The sequence below is a fragment of the Taudactylus pleione genome, unplaced genomic scaffold, assembly GCF_031769625.1.
Source record: "Taudactylus pleione unplaced genomic scaffold, aTauple2 ptg002115l, whole genome shotgun sequence".
In the NCBI taxonomy this organism is placed as follows: domain Eukaryota; kingdom Metazoa; phylum Chordata; class Amphibia; order Anura; family Myobatrachidae; genus Taudactylus; species Taudactylus pleione.
The window spans coordinates 112,763-132,274 of record NW_028286509.1 but is presented as its reverse complement, the minus strand read 5'-3'; the positions used below and the strand labels follow the sequence as shown (position 1 = coordinate 132,274).

At 41.5% G+C, this 19,512-nt stretch overlaps 1 protein-coding gene across 2 annotated transcripts in view; it reads left to right on the top strand.

Moving 5' to 3' along the window:
• The window catches only part of SEMA3B (semaphorin 3B), a 59,680-nt gene extending 53,427 nt beyond the window's left edge, over positions 1 to 6,253 (top strand). For both annotated transcript variants that reach the window (XM_088465658.1, XM_088465657.1), the window contains exons 15-18: positions 283 to 440; positions 2,259 to 2,314; positions 2,995 to 3,134; positions 4,635 to 6,253. In XM_088465658.1, coding sequence (XP_088321784.1) covers positions 283 to 440; positions 2,259 to 2,314; positions 2,995 to 3,134; positions 4,635 to 5,108 — 828 coding nt within the window. In that variant the 3' untranslated portion in view covers positions 5,109 to 6,253. The remainder of the gene's footprint in view (positions 1 to 282; positions 441 to 2,258; positions 2,315 to 2,994; positions 3,135 to 4,634) is intronic.
• The last annotated feature ends 13,259 nt before the right edge of the window (positions 6,254 to 19,512 follow it).

The following is a 19,512-nucleotide window of genomic DNA, read 5'->3' as shown; positions in this document are numbered from 1 at the left end:
CCCTCACTCTGTGCCCTCACTCCCTCCTCACTCTGTGCCCTCTCCCTCCCTCTGTGCCCTCACTCCCTCCTCACTCTGTGCCCTCTCTCCCTCCCTCACTCTGTGCTCTCACATCCCCCCTCACTCTGTGCTCTCACTCCCTCCCTCTGTGCCCTCACTCCCTCCGTGCCCTCACATCCCCCCTCACTCTGTGCCCTCACTCCCTCCCTCTAATTGTGCCCGCACACCCCCCCTCTATCTGTACCCCCACTCATCCTCACCATATGTTTGCACTCTCTCCAGCAACAACTGTATGTGAGTTCTGCGAGAGGCATTTCCCAGGTGCCCCTGCATCGCTGCGGTATCTATGGGAAGGCTTGTGCGGAATGCTGCTTAGCCAGGGACCCTTACTGTGCCTGGGACGGTGCCAGCTGTACACGGTACCTGGCCAACACCAAAAGGTAAGATACAGACCTTCCCGGAAGCAGCATCATTGTTACTATCAGGAATGGTCATTAATAACATTTGTATGTGACTATATTTCTACCACTAAATGCCTATGTCCTGTAAGAAGCAGCTGTTCTATAAGAGGACAAAGATACGAGTCCTGGCATGATGGCGGCATATCCTACCATTACGCCTGGGCTGTCAGTAATAACCTCCAATCCTAGCGCTGTAACAAGAGGCGTCCCGGTGAGATCCCGGTATACGGCTCTGCTGTATCACCTATGGCTGGCATGTCAGGCGATATGTTGTTATAGAGTACACGATACAGGTTCCCCCTACTCTAACACGCACACCCCACACCCAAAAAAGGTGGCTAAGTAAAAATAAATATTTGTAAATAAAACAATATGCTAAAATGTTCTCTTTACCTGTATGAGCCCTTCCTCCTGTTACCTGTATCGGCCATTCCTCCCGTTACCTGTATCGGCCATTCCTCCCCCTACCTGTATCGGCCCTTCCTCCCGTTACCTGTATCGGCCCTTCCTCCCGTTACCTGTATCGGCCCTTCCTCCCGTTACCTGTATCGGCCCTTCCTCCCGTTACCTGTATCGGCCATTCCTCCCGTTACCTGTATCGGCCCTTCCTCCCGTTACCTGTATCGGCCCTTCCTCCCGTTACCTGTATCGGCCATTCCTCCCGTTACCTGTATCGGCCCTTCCTCCCGTTACCTGTATGGGCCATTCCTCCCGTTACCTGTATGGGCCATTCCTCCCGTTACCTGTATGGGCCATTCCTCCCGTTACCTGTATGGGCCATTCCTCCCGCTACCTGTATCGGCCATTCCTCCCGCTACCTGTATCGGTCATTCCTCCCGCTACCTGTATCGGCCCTTCCTCCCGCCTACCTGTATCGGACCTTCCTCCCGTTACCTGTATCGGCCCTTCCTCCCGTTACCTGTATCGGCCCTTCCTCCCGTTACCTGTATCGGCCCTTCCTCCCGTTACCTGTATCGGCCCTTCCTCCCGTTACCTGTATGTACCTGTATCGGCCCTTCCTCCCGTTACCTGTATCGGCCCTTCCTCCCGTTACCTGTATCGGCCCTTCCTCCCGTTACCTGTATGAGCCATTCCTCCCGTTACCTGTATGAGCCATTCCTCCCGTTACCTGTATCAGTCCTTCCTCCCGTTACCTGTATGAGCCCTTCCTCCCGTTACCTGTATGAGCCCTTCCTCCCGTTACCTGTATGAGCCCTTCCTCCCGTTACCTGTATGAGCCATTCCTCCCGTTACCTGTATGAGCCATTCCTCCCGTTACCTGTAACGGCCATTCCTCCCGTTACCTGTAACGGCCATTCCTCCCGTTACCTGTATCGGCCATTCCTTCCGTTACCTGTATGAGCATCATCACAGCTGCAGCCAGGACACTTGTCCAGACTGCTTAGGGTTATGGCGCCAGTCACTGGGCGGGCGGGCGGAGGCGGCAGGTGCACATGTCAGCCGGCTAGCAGCAGTGACATTACACCTAACTAGAATAATACAAGCATAGGTATAAAGTAGGTAACATTTATTAAAATATATATTTTAAAACCTTTAATAAGAATAAAGTATTTTATTTAAATGATTTTATGTATTATCTCCGTTCTAAGACTTGTACCCGTGACTGGGGTTTATCACTGGTGATGGCAGCTACCTCTGCTACCTTGCCAGCTGTGCCACTGTCTACAATACAACAGTGCCCTACTGACTGTAACCATCTTCTGTCTCTCGGGGAGAGATATCAAACGTTATCTCTCTCCAAGGCTAGATACATCTCCCCCCTCTCTCTCTCCCCAGGAGGTCTCGTCGCCAGGATGTTCGGAATGGGGACCCCAACACATTATGTTCAGGGGGTGAGTGTTTGCCTTGTGTACCTTTTTGTGGTCTGGATGTGTGTATGTATGTCTATGTAATGTATGCACATATGTGTATACAGTATATGTATATATGTCATGTGTGTGTGTGTGTATATATATATAGTGTATATGTGTGTGTGCATGTATGTGTATAGATGTAATGTGTGTATATATGTAATGTGTATATGTACAGTATATAATGTGTGTATATATGTGTGCATGTATGTATGTGTGTATATGTGTATAAGTAATGTGTGTATATATGTGTGCATGTATGTGTATAGATGTAATGTGTGTGTGTGTGTGTGTATATATATGTAATGTGTATATGTATAGTATATAAGTAATGTGTGTATATATAATGTGTATATATGTGTGCATGTATGTGTATAGATGTAATGTGTGTGTGTATATATGTAATGTGTATATGTATAGTATATAAGTAATGTGTGTATATATAATGTGTATATATGTGTGCATGTATGTATGTGTATAGATGTAATATGTGTGTGTGTATATATGTAATATATATACATGTGGTCCACTTTTGTACGGTGTTCTTTACATTGACCCTCCCAGTGCGCTGAATGGCGGCGCCCCCCTCGGTATTTGAGCATAGTTATTGCATACTCTGATGTAAATGAATGAATCCTGAATATGATCCATTCCCCGTGCAGAGCAGCAGCGCCTCAATGTACAGGAGAAGCGCCTGGTCGGCGTGGAGGGGAGCAGTGTATTCCTGGAGTGTCTCCCCAAATCCCTGCGCGCCCAGGTCACATGGACTCATCAAAAGTCACCTGAATTACTCAGAAAAGAGGTAAATGAATCCCCTTAAAAGACAGGAGGGATACATTACACTTCTCTCGCACATGCTGGGAGTTGTAGTTCCACCACAAGTGAATCTATTCAGCCTCATTTTCAACTTCATGGTGACTGAATACTTCTTTACAGTTTGTCAACCATTGGTATGAACAGCGGGTGCAGGATGTCTCTGTTACACTGTGTTACGGGTCACACACACCGGGTGCAGGATGTCTCTGTTACACTGTGTTACGGGTCACACACACCGGGTGCAGGATGTCTCTGTTACACTGTGTTACGGGTCACACACACCGGGTGCAGGATGTCTCTGTTACACTGTGTTACGGGTCACACACACCGGGTGCAGGATGTCTCTGTTACACTGAGTTACGGGTCACACACACCGGGTGCAGGATGTCTCTGTTACACTGCCGCCTGAGCTACCGGTCACACACACCGGGTGCAGGATGTCTCTGTTACACTGCCGCCTGAGTTACGGGTCACACACACCGGGTGCAGGATGTCTCTGTTACACTGCCGCCTGAGTTACGGGTCACACACACCGGGTGCAGGATGTCTCTGTTACACTGCCACCTGAGTTACGGGTCACACACACCGGGTGCAGGATGTCTCTGTTACACTGCCGCCTGAGTTACGGGTCATACACACCGGGTGCAGGATGTCTCTGTTACACTGCCGCCTGAGTTACGGGTCACGCACACCGGGTGCAGGATGTCTCTGTTACACTGCCGCCTGAGTTACGGGTCACGCACACCGGGTGCAGGATGTCTCTGTTACACTGCCGCCTGAGTTACGAGTCACACACACCGGGTGCAGGATGTCTCTGTTACACTGCCGCCTGAGTTACGGGTCACACACACCGGGTGCAGGATGCCTCTGTTACACTGCCACCTGAGTTACGGGTCACACACACAGGGTGCAGGATGTCTCTGTTACACTGCCGCCTGAGTTATGGGTCACACACACTGGGTGCAGGATGTCTCTGTTACACTGTGTTACGGGTCACACACACCGGGTGCAGGATGTCTCTGTTACACTGCCGCCTGAGTTACGGGTCACACACACAGGGTGCAGGATGTCTCTGTTACACTGCCGCCTGAGTTATGGGTCACACACACAGTCCAGGCTTTACGGTTATCTGTGCTTGAGCATAGATAGTTAAATCAAAATGACTACTAATTTAGTCACTTGTGCTTAAGCATGGATATCCTTAAAACCTGGACTGGTAGTGTGCCTTGAGGACTGACTGAGGAGCACTGGTCTAAATGACCCCACTCTGACCTGTGTTCTTGGGACTTTCAGTTGCCCGATTTTTTATTAAAATCCCCCCTTGCCAAGCGTCCCATAATTCTGCCATTGTGGTCTGCGCCATTCTCCTCCCTGGTGACGTGGTATCTTGATCACGACCTGACACTGCTATTTGGTTCATTGCTGAACATCCATAACTGAGGTTGGCAGCTTCCAGGTTCTAAGACTCGTGTTGTTCTCTCTCTAGGTGCAGTTTGATGAGCGAGTAATAAACACAGACCGCGGGATTCTCCTGCGCAGCGTAATGCGTCGTGACGCTGGGACATTTCTCTGTCACGCCTCAGAACATGGATTTACTCAGGTCCTACTGCATCTGAATCTAGAGGTCATCCTGTCCTCTCGGGCTGAGGAACCACTAGGACCCCATCGTGTACCACAGATGAGATGGTACCAGGACTTCATGCGGCTTCTTCAGCAGCCGGGCTCCAAAGGGGAGCAAATGTGTGAAGAGCTGTGGGCTCGGAGAGGCCGCACCCACCACCCTCCAGGCCCGTACGGGGCCCCACAACTTCCAGCCTCTAAGGGTCCTGGAAGGCCATTGCCACCGCTCAGCATGAAGGCAAAGAAATGGAAGCACCTGGAGGATAAGATAAAAGTGCGGAGTCGCCGGACGCATGAACACCAAAGGGCTGATCGCGGCCCCCGGAGCACCGCAAGTTAGATTCCTGGATTCCCGAACATATGAACATTTAAACTGTAGAAAGAGAAAGGGCTGGTAAAGGAAGAAACACTGGAGGGAGGGGGGGGGGATCTGTCCTCTTCTGTGTGTTCCTTATTGAGGGCTCATTGACTGTATCTTGGAGCAACGTACAAATGTACAGAGCATTGCATGGTAATCCAATCTTCTACCAAAGAGTATTGCTTCATTAACTCCGATTCAGGGTGGGTTTGCCGAACACGTCATGACCATGGCCACCAACTCTCATCCCTCCAGTTCCACCTTCTCTTTATGTATTTACAAACACTCCATGCTGTGAAGGGGCAAGACCATGGATTCTGCCCGAGAACTGGTTACTTCCCCTCTGCGGTACCCAGAGCACCATCCAAAACAGCATCCTGCCCAGATGCCAGCTTCGTCCTTGGCAATGCTCTCCAATGATGAATTCATCCCAAGGGCAGAAGTACACGACTGAAACCATGTTCAATTGGGGAAGTTCACAGTACTCGAGAGACAAACCCACGACTTAGGGGGTATGAAGTTCCTAAACAGCAAAACAATAACAGTCCTGCATGCTAATGAGTAAATCGTTATGTAGATGAACACACACATAATTTATGGCACTATACAGTATATGGTGGGTGCCCACTTTCCTCGGCACCCACTGGTTCCTCTATGGTAATAAGCCTACATGCTTAGAAGTTGGCCGAAGTTGACACACAACCGACTCAAGAGGAAGGCAGCCAATCACTCCACAGTATCCGAATCATACAATAGAAATCTTTATGTTGAATGGGCAATGCCAAGCCCTATGCCGCACCTTACATGTATATATCTCACGGTCCTCTACATTTCACTCGTAATATGCCCAGCACATCTCAACCCGTATCCAAGAGGTCAATGGAACTAACAAGACCCCCTTAACCAGGCTCCCCGCTAACTGCCCCCCTACCCCCCCAGTTACAGACAGACAATATTTCACTTAGTGTAAATATCTTTAAATTCTAAATTAACCCTTTCTGCTGCTACAGATGGCGTGGTCGGCATGGTCTGGTCACCGCTATGGTCAGGAATGTCCTGGACAACAGGTGGAAGTCTGAGATGGAAAATGACTTATTAAGTTAACACAATAAAAGCAGTTATTTAAAGGACGTATGAATCCTTCTGGGAATAGGACGGTGTTATAGATAAGGATGGAAGCTGATCATTTATCAGCAGGAAAGGAACCGGAGGTCCGTGTAGTCCACACTTTCCATGGGAGGGCGTTTGCTTGTTCTAAATATTTAATGACAATAATGTGTTTGTGCCATGCCTTGTCTAAGCTGATCCTAGGCAGCAAACACTCAGATGTGTCTATAGGTCTGTAGCCCTGTAGTGCAGATCTGGGGTCACCTCAGGCAGATACATAAGCAGGGTATAAAGGTCAATCTTTGTCAGTAAATGTTTGGATAGATTTGCTGACAGACTGAGAAGACGAGTGTGTGTGGCCTGAAGTGATTTGTGTTAGAACATGGGGTGAATCTCGTGAACGGGGGTCTGGAACCCACTAAGTCCTCATCTGTGAGAATAAAGTCCTGGCTGCACTCTAAAGGGAAATATCTGGATCCCAAGTGAGTCTGACTCATCCGACGATCACTTCAAAGGGGGGTTTGGAGCAGACCCGCACGTAAGTGTGTGCACATGAGTGTGTGTGTGTGCACATGAGAGAGTGTGTGTGTGTGCCTGTGTGTGTGCACGAGAGTGTGTGTATGTGTACGTGAGTGTGTGTGCACATGAGTGTGTGTGTGTACATGAGTGTGTGTGTGTGTGCACATGAGTGTGTGTGTGTGCACATGAGTGTGTGTGTGTGTGCACGAGTGTGTGTGTGTGTGTACATGAGTGTGTGTGTGTACGAGTGTGTGCACATGAGTGTGTGTGTGTGCACATGAGTGTGTGTGTGTGCACATGAGTGTGTGTGTGTGTGCACATTAGTCTGTGTGTACATGAGTGTGTGTGCACGAGTCTGTGTCTGTGTGTACATGAAAGTCTGTGTGTGTGTGCACATGAGAGTCTGTGTACATGAGAGTCTGTGTGTGTGTGCACATGAGAGTCTGTGTGTACATGAGAGTCTGTGTGTGTGTGTACATGAGAGTCTGTGTGTACATGAGAGTCTGTGTGTGTGTGTACATGAGAGTGTGTGTGTCTGTGTGTACATGAGAGTCTGTGTGTGTGTGCACATGAGAGTCTGTGTGTACATGAGAGTCTGTGTCTGTGTGTACATGAGAGTCTGTGTGTGTGTGCACATGAGAGTCTGTGTGTACATGAGAGTCTGTGTGTGTGTGCACATGAGAGTCTGTGTGTACATGAGAGTCTGTGTGTGTGTGTACATGAGAGTGTGTGTGTCTGTGTGTACATGAGAGTCTGTGTGTGTGTGTACATGAGAGTGTGTGTGTGTGTGTGTGTGTGCACATGAGAGTCTGTGTGTGTGTGTGTACATGAGAGTGTGTGTGTGTGTGTGTGTGTGTGCACATGAGAGTGTGTCTGTGTGTGTGGCATCGCTCAGACATGATAAACATGCAGGGTCTATAGATAATAGAGATAAAGACTGTGCTAGAGCTCGTGCAGACATGATCAGACAGTTTGTGCTGCACTTACGGCACTATTTGTGCCTTTCCTTCCCTGATACTTACCCTGGATTTGCTATAATAAAGCTAAAATTAGATTTATTTACAATACAAAACAATTAATGAAGCACTTTTATTATTGGAGGAAAACAAAGGCACAATATCGCCACCTCCTGGCTAGCTGAAGAAGTGCACACAATCCACAAAGCCAGACTGAAGTGTAGCAGAGCCTGTCTGTACTGCTACAATGCAACTGGCACAAACGTGTATTTTATAAGACGGAGTGATCCTCGCATTTTCAGCCTTTAGTTTTCTTTTATCAAATATGTGCGCAGTCATTTGTTTATGACTCACATGAAACAGGTGCTGGGTGGTTTATATCAGACTTTATGGCTATATAACGGTGTCATCCAGCCGGGCGCACAGGAGGTCACTGAACATACCCTGGTTTTGCGTTGGTGTGAGGCCCACTCAGCATACACCAAGGCGCACACCTCCTCCCTGCGCTCTGCAAGTTCGCCCCAATGAGCGGAGGAAGTCGTTAGGAGGTGCACTTTATAATCACAAGTGTTCTCCCCAGGCTGTTTTTTGTGGGTAACAATTCGAAAATCAGTGGAGCGCTTATTCCATTTGGTGATCTAAATGTTTACACAGCAGCTGACATATAGAGGAGACTGACACATTTCCTCACAACAAATAGAAATGAACAAAAAGAATATGTCTGCGCTGGTGTTTACAAAGACAATAATAAGAATAATTATCAAAAATAACAATTTATTACACATAAAATCTAGAACTGCAGTTCCTATTAGCATTAATACCAACAGAATTCAATTTGACAAAATGAATTACATCGAATGCCCAGACGGTTTCTGTATTATTAACCATATGGCAATGGTAAATGAATTAATCTCATAGACAATTAATAGCTGCAAAACACAATTGACAAATAAATATTGAGTTAATGTCCCACCGATTTGAGGGGGAAAAAAACCGGGGGAAGACAAGCAGCAAAATGTCTAAGAGTGTAAAGCATTCACGGTATCCCCAGGGCTAACTGAATGGGATTCCCAAAGTGATATCCCCTGGAAGCTCCTGATGGAGAATTGAAACAAGTGACAGAGTTGTATATTCCAATGTGGTATTGATAAATAACTACTCGCCGTCATTGAAATCCACGGTGGGGAAAGGGGACTCCGTCAATGGATCCGCAGTGCCCGTTGGAATCAGGGGACACAATGTGGTGCACTCAGATGTAAGTACTTGTACAATAGCCGCTCACCGTCAGCTCAAACAGCCTGGGGGGTCCGTCTGCTCCAGCAGGTTCCTGACTCCCGATGGTGCAGCACACTTGAATGCTGCACTGCGGTGTGCATGCTGACACAATAGCCACTCACCGTTGGCACAATAGTCCCAGGGGGTCCGTCTGCTCCGAGAGGCTCCTGACTCCCGATGGTGCATCACGCTTGAATGCTGCACTGCGGTGTGCGTGCTGACACAATAGCTGCTCACCGTTGGCACAATAGTCCCAGGGGGTCCGTCTGCTCCGGGAGGCTCCTGACTACCGATGGTTGAGTGCAGTGGCCAGTGGCTGATGGCGGCTGAAAGGTATTACTGATGCGGTCTCCAAATGCAAACAGGAACGGATGCAGTACTATCTTATTCCATCTGTTTGCATTTGGAGACCGCATCAGTGATACCTTTCAGCCGCCATCAGCTGCTATCAGCCCACTGCTCACTGCACTCAAGCATCGGGAGTCAGGAGCCTGCTGGAGCAGACGGACCCCCTGGGACTATTGTGCCAACGGTGAGCGGCTATTGTGTCAGCACGCACACCGCAGTGCAGCATTCAAGCGTGCTGCACCATCGGGAGTCAGGAACCTGCTGGAGCAGACGGACCCCCCGGGCTGTTTGAGCTGATGGTGAGCGGCACTAGTGATGTCAGTGGGGCCGGACCCAGACGGTAGGCGTTCCCATGGCAACGCCTCCGTCTGGGCAGCCACGCCCCGGCACGCCCACTAAAGGGGGCGTGCTGTCACTCACCATCGACAGCACACCCCCTTTGGTGCGAGACCCTGAGCGACGGCTTCCCCGTCGCTCGCCGGGTCTCGCGCATGCGCACGTGCATTTGGGTACCATCGACCCGCTTGCGAGCGTCCTGCGCTCGTGAGCAGGTCTGAATGAGATGCAGTATCTGTATAAAAAGGACCAGATCCTACAGACTTTGCAGCTTTTTCATAATCAGACGACTGGGCCTCTAATAAGAGTATAATTAATATATAAAATGTTAATTCAAGTTTAAATCATTATAAGGTGAGGGTTTAAACATTTTATTATTGCTATTATTAAGGCCTCCAACCGGCTACTTCCTGATGCCACCCAGCTGGAAACATTTTCTGGGGAGAACGCTGACCATTACCGTCCCACCACTTTACTTCCACTCCTTCCATAACTAAGCATTGTCCTTTTCTCCTACATTACTGCCTACTCAGACTAAGCTATGGCCGTAATAAGTCCTGAGTGAGACGGGACATTGGCGCTTTATCACGCGTTAGTTTGATGCATGCGACATTGCTCAGAGTGCGACTATACATGTGATTGTCTGCTGAGTAGGGATGGACATCGGAAGCCAGTCATCGTATGGCGGGACGGTCCTCCGTCATTAAATGTTGCGATGCGATGGTAGCTAATCATCGATCAAAAGCATTCAGTGGTACATCCATCACAATGGTTCGTGTGTGCGCAGTTTCCCGGATTCACATGTGCACAGTACCCCAACAAAGAGGCTATTCGTCGTGGGCGGAGTCAGACTGTCACTGGAGGAGGCGGAGCAAGACAGGACGCTGCCACTCCTCCTCCAGTGACTGCAGCCTAGTGTCACTCACATATATCCTGCGTGTGCAGGCGCGTTACCTCCACATGGAGCACTGACAGAGGGCGCTCCTCCTCTGCTACTCCGCCACCACCATGATCAGGTGCGGGGGGGTTATATATGTGCTGCTGCCTGTGCATTGTGTTATTATTACTATGGTACGAGACCTCCCATGTTGCTGGAAGTAGTAGTTCTAAAGGTATACAATTACGTATGTGAGACACGGTAAGGGACTATGGTTCCCAGCATGCCCCTGGTCATGCGATGTCTTTCCCTGCCTCTAATCGCCACTGGGAGGAGGGGCCCCTGGCTGGGTGTATACACAGGGCCTCCCGCAGTACTGGGACCAGCCTGGCTCTTGTACTGGTTATGGTGGCGGAAGACGTCTGGCTGGGTAGCTGTGACCAGCGCTGTATTACATTAATGGTACCACATGACTGGCCGTGTCTCCGGGACCTGCACGCAGGTAACCATCAGAACACAGAGTGATATAGCAGACCTCACATACAGAGAATCCACCTGAAATAAAAGAGTCTGAGAATATTCAACAAGTCACAGAACTAGGCTCTTCCTGATGTCACTAGATGTGATGCACTGTTACGGGCAATATCCATAGAGGGTTAATGATCGTCCTATAACAATTTTGTGAGGCCTTTGCCCATAGCAGCCAACCTTCCCATATAATGTGCTTACCGTTCCTCGGATGCCCCAGACCTTCCCATATAGCTTTATGTGCTTACCGGTACTCGAATGCCCCAGACCTTCCCATATAGCTTTATGTGCTTACCGGTACTCAGATGCCCCAGACCTTCCCATATAGCTTTATGTGCTTACCGGTACTCGGATGCCCCTGACCTTCCCATATAGCTTTATGTGCTTACCGTTACTCGGATGCCCCAGACCTTCCCATATAGTTTTATGCGCTTACCGTTACTCGGATGCCCCAGACCTTCCCATATAGCTTTATGTGCTTACCGTTACTCGGATGCCCCAGACCTTCCCATATAGCTTTATGTGCTTACCGTTACTCGGATGCCACAGACCTTCCCATATAGCTTTATGTGCTTACCGTTACTCGGATGCCCCAGACCTTCCCATATAGCTTTATGTGCTTACTGGTACTCAGATGCCCCAGACCTTCCCATATAGCTTTATGTGCTTACCGTTACTCGGATGCCCCAAACCTTCCCATATAGCTTTATGTGCTTACCGGTACTCAGATGCCCCAGACCTTCCCATATAGCTTTATGTGCTTACCGTTACTCGGATGCCCCAGACCTTCGGAATATAAGGGCTTATTAGCTCAGAATGGTGTAAGAGATACAACACCATAAAAACCATCCAAGTGGTGTTACGTGTACGCACCAGGTGATGGACTGAGGACAACAGGTAGTATAGCACAAGATAGTGAACAGGCTGAAGTACAATCATAGTGGCAGGCAAGCAGGGACCTACTACAATCAGAGGTCAGGGCAGGCAGACAGCAAGGAAGATCCAGAAACTAGCCGAGGTTACGCCAGCAAAATCCAATTACAATCCACCAAAAATGCAGGATACAGTAACTGCATAACAAGGAACAATAACCAGCACTGACCAGACTTTGTGACAAATGTAACAATGACCTTAATAATCTACATACATTTCTTTATATCACTGAGTAAAAGCAAACCTGCCAATTCATTCAATAAACACAAATGAAACATTATATTGAATGTGGCGATTCTGCCTTGCTGTTCAGCAACAGATAACTCACAAAGTGGTATCTTCATAAATGGAACGTGGAAGTGAAACAGTGCGTTCAGAATTACCCGAGCAAGCACAAGATACAGAAAGGCTGGCCGCCCTGCAGTAATGTCTCTGCTCATGCCTCACTGAGTCTATTGTTACAGAACGTCCATGTTACCTAGGAGACTGCAAACCATTCGCTTAGAGCTCTATCAGGGGTATTCAATATGGGTGCGATAACATTGTTAATATCGCAATTATGATGTCATTATCGCAGGTTTTACTTTTACACCCTATTCAATTTCAAAGACTTATCGCGGTTTTGACAAGTCTTTGATAAAAAACGGTGATAACTTTTCACCATTGAATAGGTGTCGAAAAAAAGTGCAGAATTGGGGTTTAGGGGTGCAGGCTTAAAAAAAATAGCCTGCACCCCTGAGAATGACATTTAAAAAAGAACTGTGTCAAAAAAAGTAAAAAAAAAAATAGGGACACCCCAAAAAATTTATTTAAAAATTGGGGTGCAAAAAAAAATGGGAAAAAATTGTTAAACAATAGGGAAATAGGTTCAGGGCTATTCTGCAATATGCGGCACATGTTTTCTAGAATAGAATTATAGTGGCAGGTGCACAAATGCAGAATTTAAAAAAAAAACTTACTTTAGGGACATAAAAATATGCTAGTACCCATTTTCATGTACCCCAAATTTGATGGGACCACTTAAAAAAATGAAAACAATAACCTAAGTGCTCTTCTGCATCACTTCTTCAATGTCGGGAAAAAAACACCTGCTGCGGCTATTTAAATCCCCGACTTTCAATTAAAGGCTAAAACGGGGGTACCCATAGTGTTCCCCCATGTTTTTACAACTTTAGGGGGGTCCTACAATTATTTTAAGGAAAAATTTGTAACTTTATGCAAATCCAACTTCGGAGTTTCCCGTTTTCGTTAATTTTATATTGAATACGGGGATAAGCGGGAGTGCGCACCAGACTTTAACGCAGAACAAAACTCCGATATGAAAGGTTAACTTCGCCAGTGAATACCCCTCTATGTGTCTCAGCATTCTCCTTCATCTTCTTCCCTATTCCACTGACACAAGGATTATACATTTCTATCCATTACTAATGCCCCGTTCACTATTAATGATCTGTATGGGTACATCTCTACCTTTATTTGTGAATGTTACAAAATGCAATTTCCCAATGTTATCTATAATATCATGTTGTCTCTCTCCAGCGCCCGCCCCATATGCTGGGAACCTGTGACTTGTCTCTGCGTATCCACAGATTTCACATCGTTTTATAACCAGTTATTTAGTAACAATTATATAGCAGCAGCATATTCCATGGAGCGCTACAATTGGGAACAAGACAGTAATATAACGATTGTGTATCCGCAAACATCTGATAACTTATGGCCTCTTAATTAGAACCCAATTTTTTTTTTACTTTAAATTTAATACTAAAGGTGCCCATACACGATGCGATTATGCACCTTGCGCTGCGACGGCTGATCCAACAGCTGACATACCGGGCAGTCCCCACATACGGAGCGATCGGGTGGCCGACTACCCTATATGCCTCATCAGAGATTAGTAAATGCCAACTTGGAGGAGGTTAAGCTAACCAGGGAATGTAATTTTAAGCTTTCAGAATAGAACATTTGGTACAAAGTGATCCCTCTCATGTAGACATGTCCCAATAATACCCTCACTGACACAGTATCGCAGCTCCGGGGGTCTCCCTGACTCTACCCCTAATTAGACTGCAGAATGGCTGCCTCCACTCCGTGTGACAAAAACACGCTTACTGAGCAGTCACGTATGACAATCCCGTGTAATTTTGCATAATCCATTTTCTTTCCTTTTCCTGTTATACAATTTAGTTTCCATTAATGATTTACTAAAAACCCAAGATCAGGAAAATTCCTGTGTACCTCCAACATGAAACAACGCTGCTGTGTACATGATTATACTGGATTATATATTACTTACTATCACATAACACAATGTACATGATTATACTGGATTATATATTACTTACTATCACATAACACAATGTACATGATTATACTGTATATTACTTACTATCACATAACACAATGTACATGATTATACTGTATATTACTTACTATCACATAACACAATGTACATGATTATACTGGATTATATATTACTTACTATCACATTACACAATGTACATGATTATACTGTATATTACTTACTATCACATAACACAATGTACATGATTATACTGTATATTACTTACTATCACATAACACAATGTACATGATTATACTGGATTATATATTACTTACTATCACATAACACAGTGTACATGATTATACTGTATATTACTTACTATCACATAACACAATGTACATGATTATACTGGATTATATATTACTTACTATCACATAACACAATGTACATGATTATACTGGATTATATATTACTTACTATCACATAACACAATGTACATGATTATACTATATTATATATTACTTACTATCACATAACACAATGTACATGATTATACTATATTATATATTACTTACTATCACATAACACAATGTACATGATTATACTGGATTATATATTACAATCACATAACACAATGTACATGATTATACTGGATGATATATTACTAAAACATAACACAGTGTACATGATTATACTGGATTATATATTACTTACTATCACATAACACAGTGTACATCATTATACTGGATTATATATTACTTACTATCACATAAAACAATGTACATGATTATACTGGATTATATATTACTTACTACCACATAACACAATGTACAAGATTATACTAGATTATATATTACTTACTACCACATAACACAGTGTACATGATTATACTAGATTATATATTACTTACTACCACATAACACAGTGTACATGATTATACTAGATTAAATATTACTTACTACCACATAACACAATGTACATGATTATACTATATTATATATTACTTATTATCACATAACACAATGTACATGATTATACTGGATTATATATTACTTACTACCACATAACACAATGTACATGATAATACTATATTATATATTACTTACTACCACATAACACAGTGTACATCATTATACTGGATTATATATTACTTACTATCACATAACACAATGTACATGATTATACTAGATTATATATTACTTACTACCACATAACACAGTGTACATGATTATACTAGATTATATATTACTTACTACCACATAACACAGTGTACATGATTATACTATATTATATATTACTTAGTATCACATAACACAATGTACATGATTATACTATATTACTTACTATCACATAACACAGTGTACATGATTATACTGGATTATATATTACTTACTATCACATAACACAATGTACATGATTATACTATATTATATATTACTTACTATCACATAACACAGTGTACATGATTATACTAGATTATATATTACTTACTACCACATAACACAGTGTACATGATTATACTATATTACTTACTATCACATAACACAGTGTACATGATTATACTGGATTATATATTACTTACTATCACATAACACAGTGTACATGATTATACTAGATTATATATTACTTACTACCACATAACACAGTGTACATGATTATACTAGATTATATATTACTTACTACCACATAACACAATGTACATGATTATACTATATTATATATTACTTAGTATCACATAACACAATGTACATGATTATACTAGATTAAATATTACTTACTACCACATAACACAGTGTACATGATTATACTGGATTATATATTACTTACTACCACATAACACAATGTACATGATTATACTATATTATATATTACTTACTATCACATAACACAGTGTACATGATTATACTGGATTATATATTACTTACTACCACATAACACAATGTACATGATTATACTAGATTATATATTACTTACTATCACATAACACAGTGTACATGATTATGCTATATTATATATTACTTACTGTCACATAACACAATGTACATGATTATACTGGATTATATATTACTTAGTATCACATAACACAATGTACAAGATTATACTGGATTATATATTACTTACTACCACATAACACAGTGTACATGATTATACTAGATTATATATTACTTACTACCACATAACACAGTGTACATGATTATACTATATTATATATTACTTAGTACCACATAACACAATGTACATGATTATACTAGATTATATATTACTTACTACCACATAACACAGTGTACATGATTATACTAGATTATATATTACTTACTACCACATAACACAGTGTACATGATTATACTATATTACTTACTATCACATAACACAATGTACATGATTATACTAGATTATATATTACTTACTACCACATGACACAGTGTACATGATTATACTAGATTATATATTACTTACTACCACATAACACAATGTACATGATTATACTGGATTATATATTACTATCACATAACACAATGTACATGATTATACTGGATTATATATTACTTACTATCACATAACACAATGTACATGATTATACTGGATTATATATTACTTACTATCACATAACACAATGTACATGATTACACTGGATTATATATTACTTACTACCACATAATACAATGTACATGATTATACTAGATTATATATTACTTATTATCACATAACACAGTGTACATGATTATACTGGATTATATATTACTTACTACCACATAACACAATGTACATGATTATACTAGATTATATATTACTTATTATCACATAACACAGTGTACATGATTATACTGGATTATATATTACTTACTACCACATAACACAATGTACATGATTATACTAGATTATATATTACTTACTACCACATAACACAATGTACATGATTATACTAGATTATATATTACTTACTACCACATGACACAGTGTACATGATTATACTATATTATATATTACTATCACATAACACAATGTACATGATTATACTGGATTATATATTACTATCACATAACACAGTGTACATGATTATACTGGATTATATATTACTTACTACCACATAACACAGTGTACATGATTATACTAGATTATATATTACTTACTATCACATAACACAATGTACATGATTATACTATATTATATATTACTTACTATCACATAACACAATGTACATGATTATACTAGATTATATATTACTTACTACCACATAACACAGTGTACATGATTATACTAGATTATATATTACTTACTACCACATAACACAGTGTACATGATTATACTATATTACTTACTATCACATAACACAGTGTACATCATTATACTGGATTATATATTACTTACTATCACATAACACAGTGTACATGATTATACTAGATTATATATTACTTACTACCACATAACACAGTGTACATGATTATACTAGATTATATATTACTTACTACCACATAACACAGTGTACATGATTATACTAGATTATATATTACTTACTACCACATAACACAATGTACATGATTATACTATATTATATATTACTTTGTATCACATAACACAAGGTACATGATTATACTAGATTAAATATTACTTACTACCACATAACACAGTGTACATGATTATACTGGATTATATATTACTTACTACCACATAACACAATGTACATGATTATACTATATTATATATTACTTACTATCACATAACACAGTGTACATGATTATACTGGATTATATATTACTTACTACCACATAACACAATGTACATGATTATACTATATTATATATTACTTAGTACCACATAACACAATGTACATGATTATACTAGATTATATATTACTTACTATCACATAACACAATGTACATGATTATACTAGATTATATATTACTTACTACCACATGACACAGTGTACATGATTATACTAGATTATATATTACTTACTACCACATAACACAATGTACATGATTATACTGGATTATATATTACTATCACATAACACAATGTACATGATTATACTGGATTATATATTACTTACTATCACATAACACAATGTACATGATTATACTAGATTATATATTACTTATTATCACATAACACAGTGTACATGATTATACTGGATTATATATTACTTACTACCACATAACACGATGTACATGATTATACTGTATTATATATTACTTAGTATCACATAACACAGTGTACATGATTATACTAGATTATATATTACTTACTACCACATGACACAGTGTACATGATTATACTATATTATATATTACTATCACATAACACAATGTACATGATTATACTGGATTATATATTACTATGACATAACACAGTGTACATGATTATACTGGATTATATATTACTTACTACCACATAACACAGTGTACATGATTATACTAGATTATATATTACTTACTATCACATAACACAATGTACATGATTATACTAGATTATATATTACTTACTATCACATAACACAGTGTACATGATTATACTATATTACTTACTATCACATAACACAATGTACATGATTATACTGGATTATATATTACTTACTACCACATAACACAGTGTACATGATTATACTATATTATATATTACTTACTATCACATAACACAGTGTACATGATTATACTGGATTATATATTACTTACTACCACATAACACAATGTACATGATTATACTATATTATATATTACTTAGTACCACATAACACAATGTACATGATTATACTAGATTATATATTACTTACTATCACATAACACAATGTACATGATTATACTAGATTATATATTACTTACTACCACATGAAACAGTGTACATGATTATACTAGATTATATATTACTTACTACCACATAACACAATGTACATGATTATACTGGATTATATATTACTATCACATAACACAATGTACATGATTATACTGGATTATATATTACTTACTATCACATAACACAATGTACATGATTATACTAGATTATATATTACTTATTATCACATAACACAGTGTACATGATTATACTGGATTATATATTACTTACTACCACATAACACAATGTACATGATTATACTGTATTATATATTACTTAGTATCACCTAACACAGTGTACATGATTATACTAGATTATATATTACTTACTACCACATGACACAGTGTACATGATTATACTATATTATATATTACTATCACATAACACAATGTA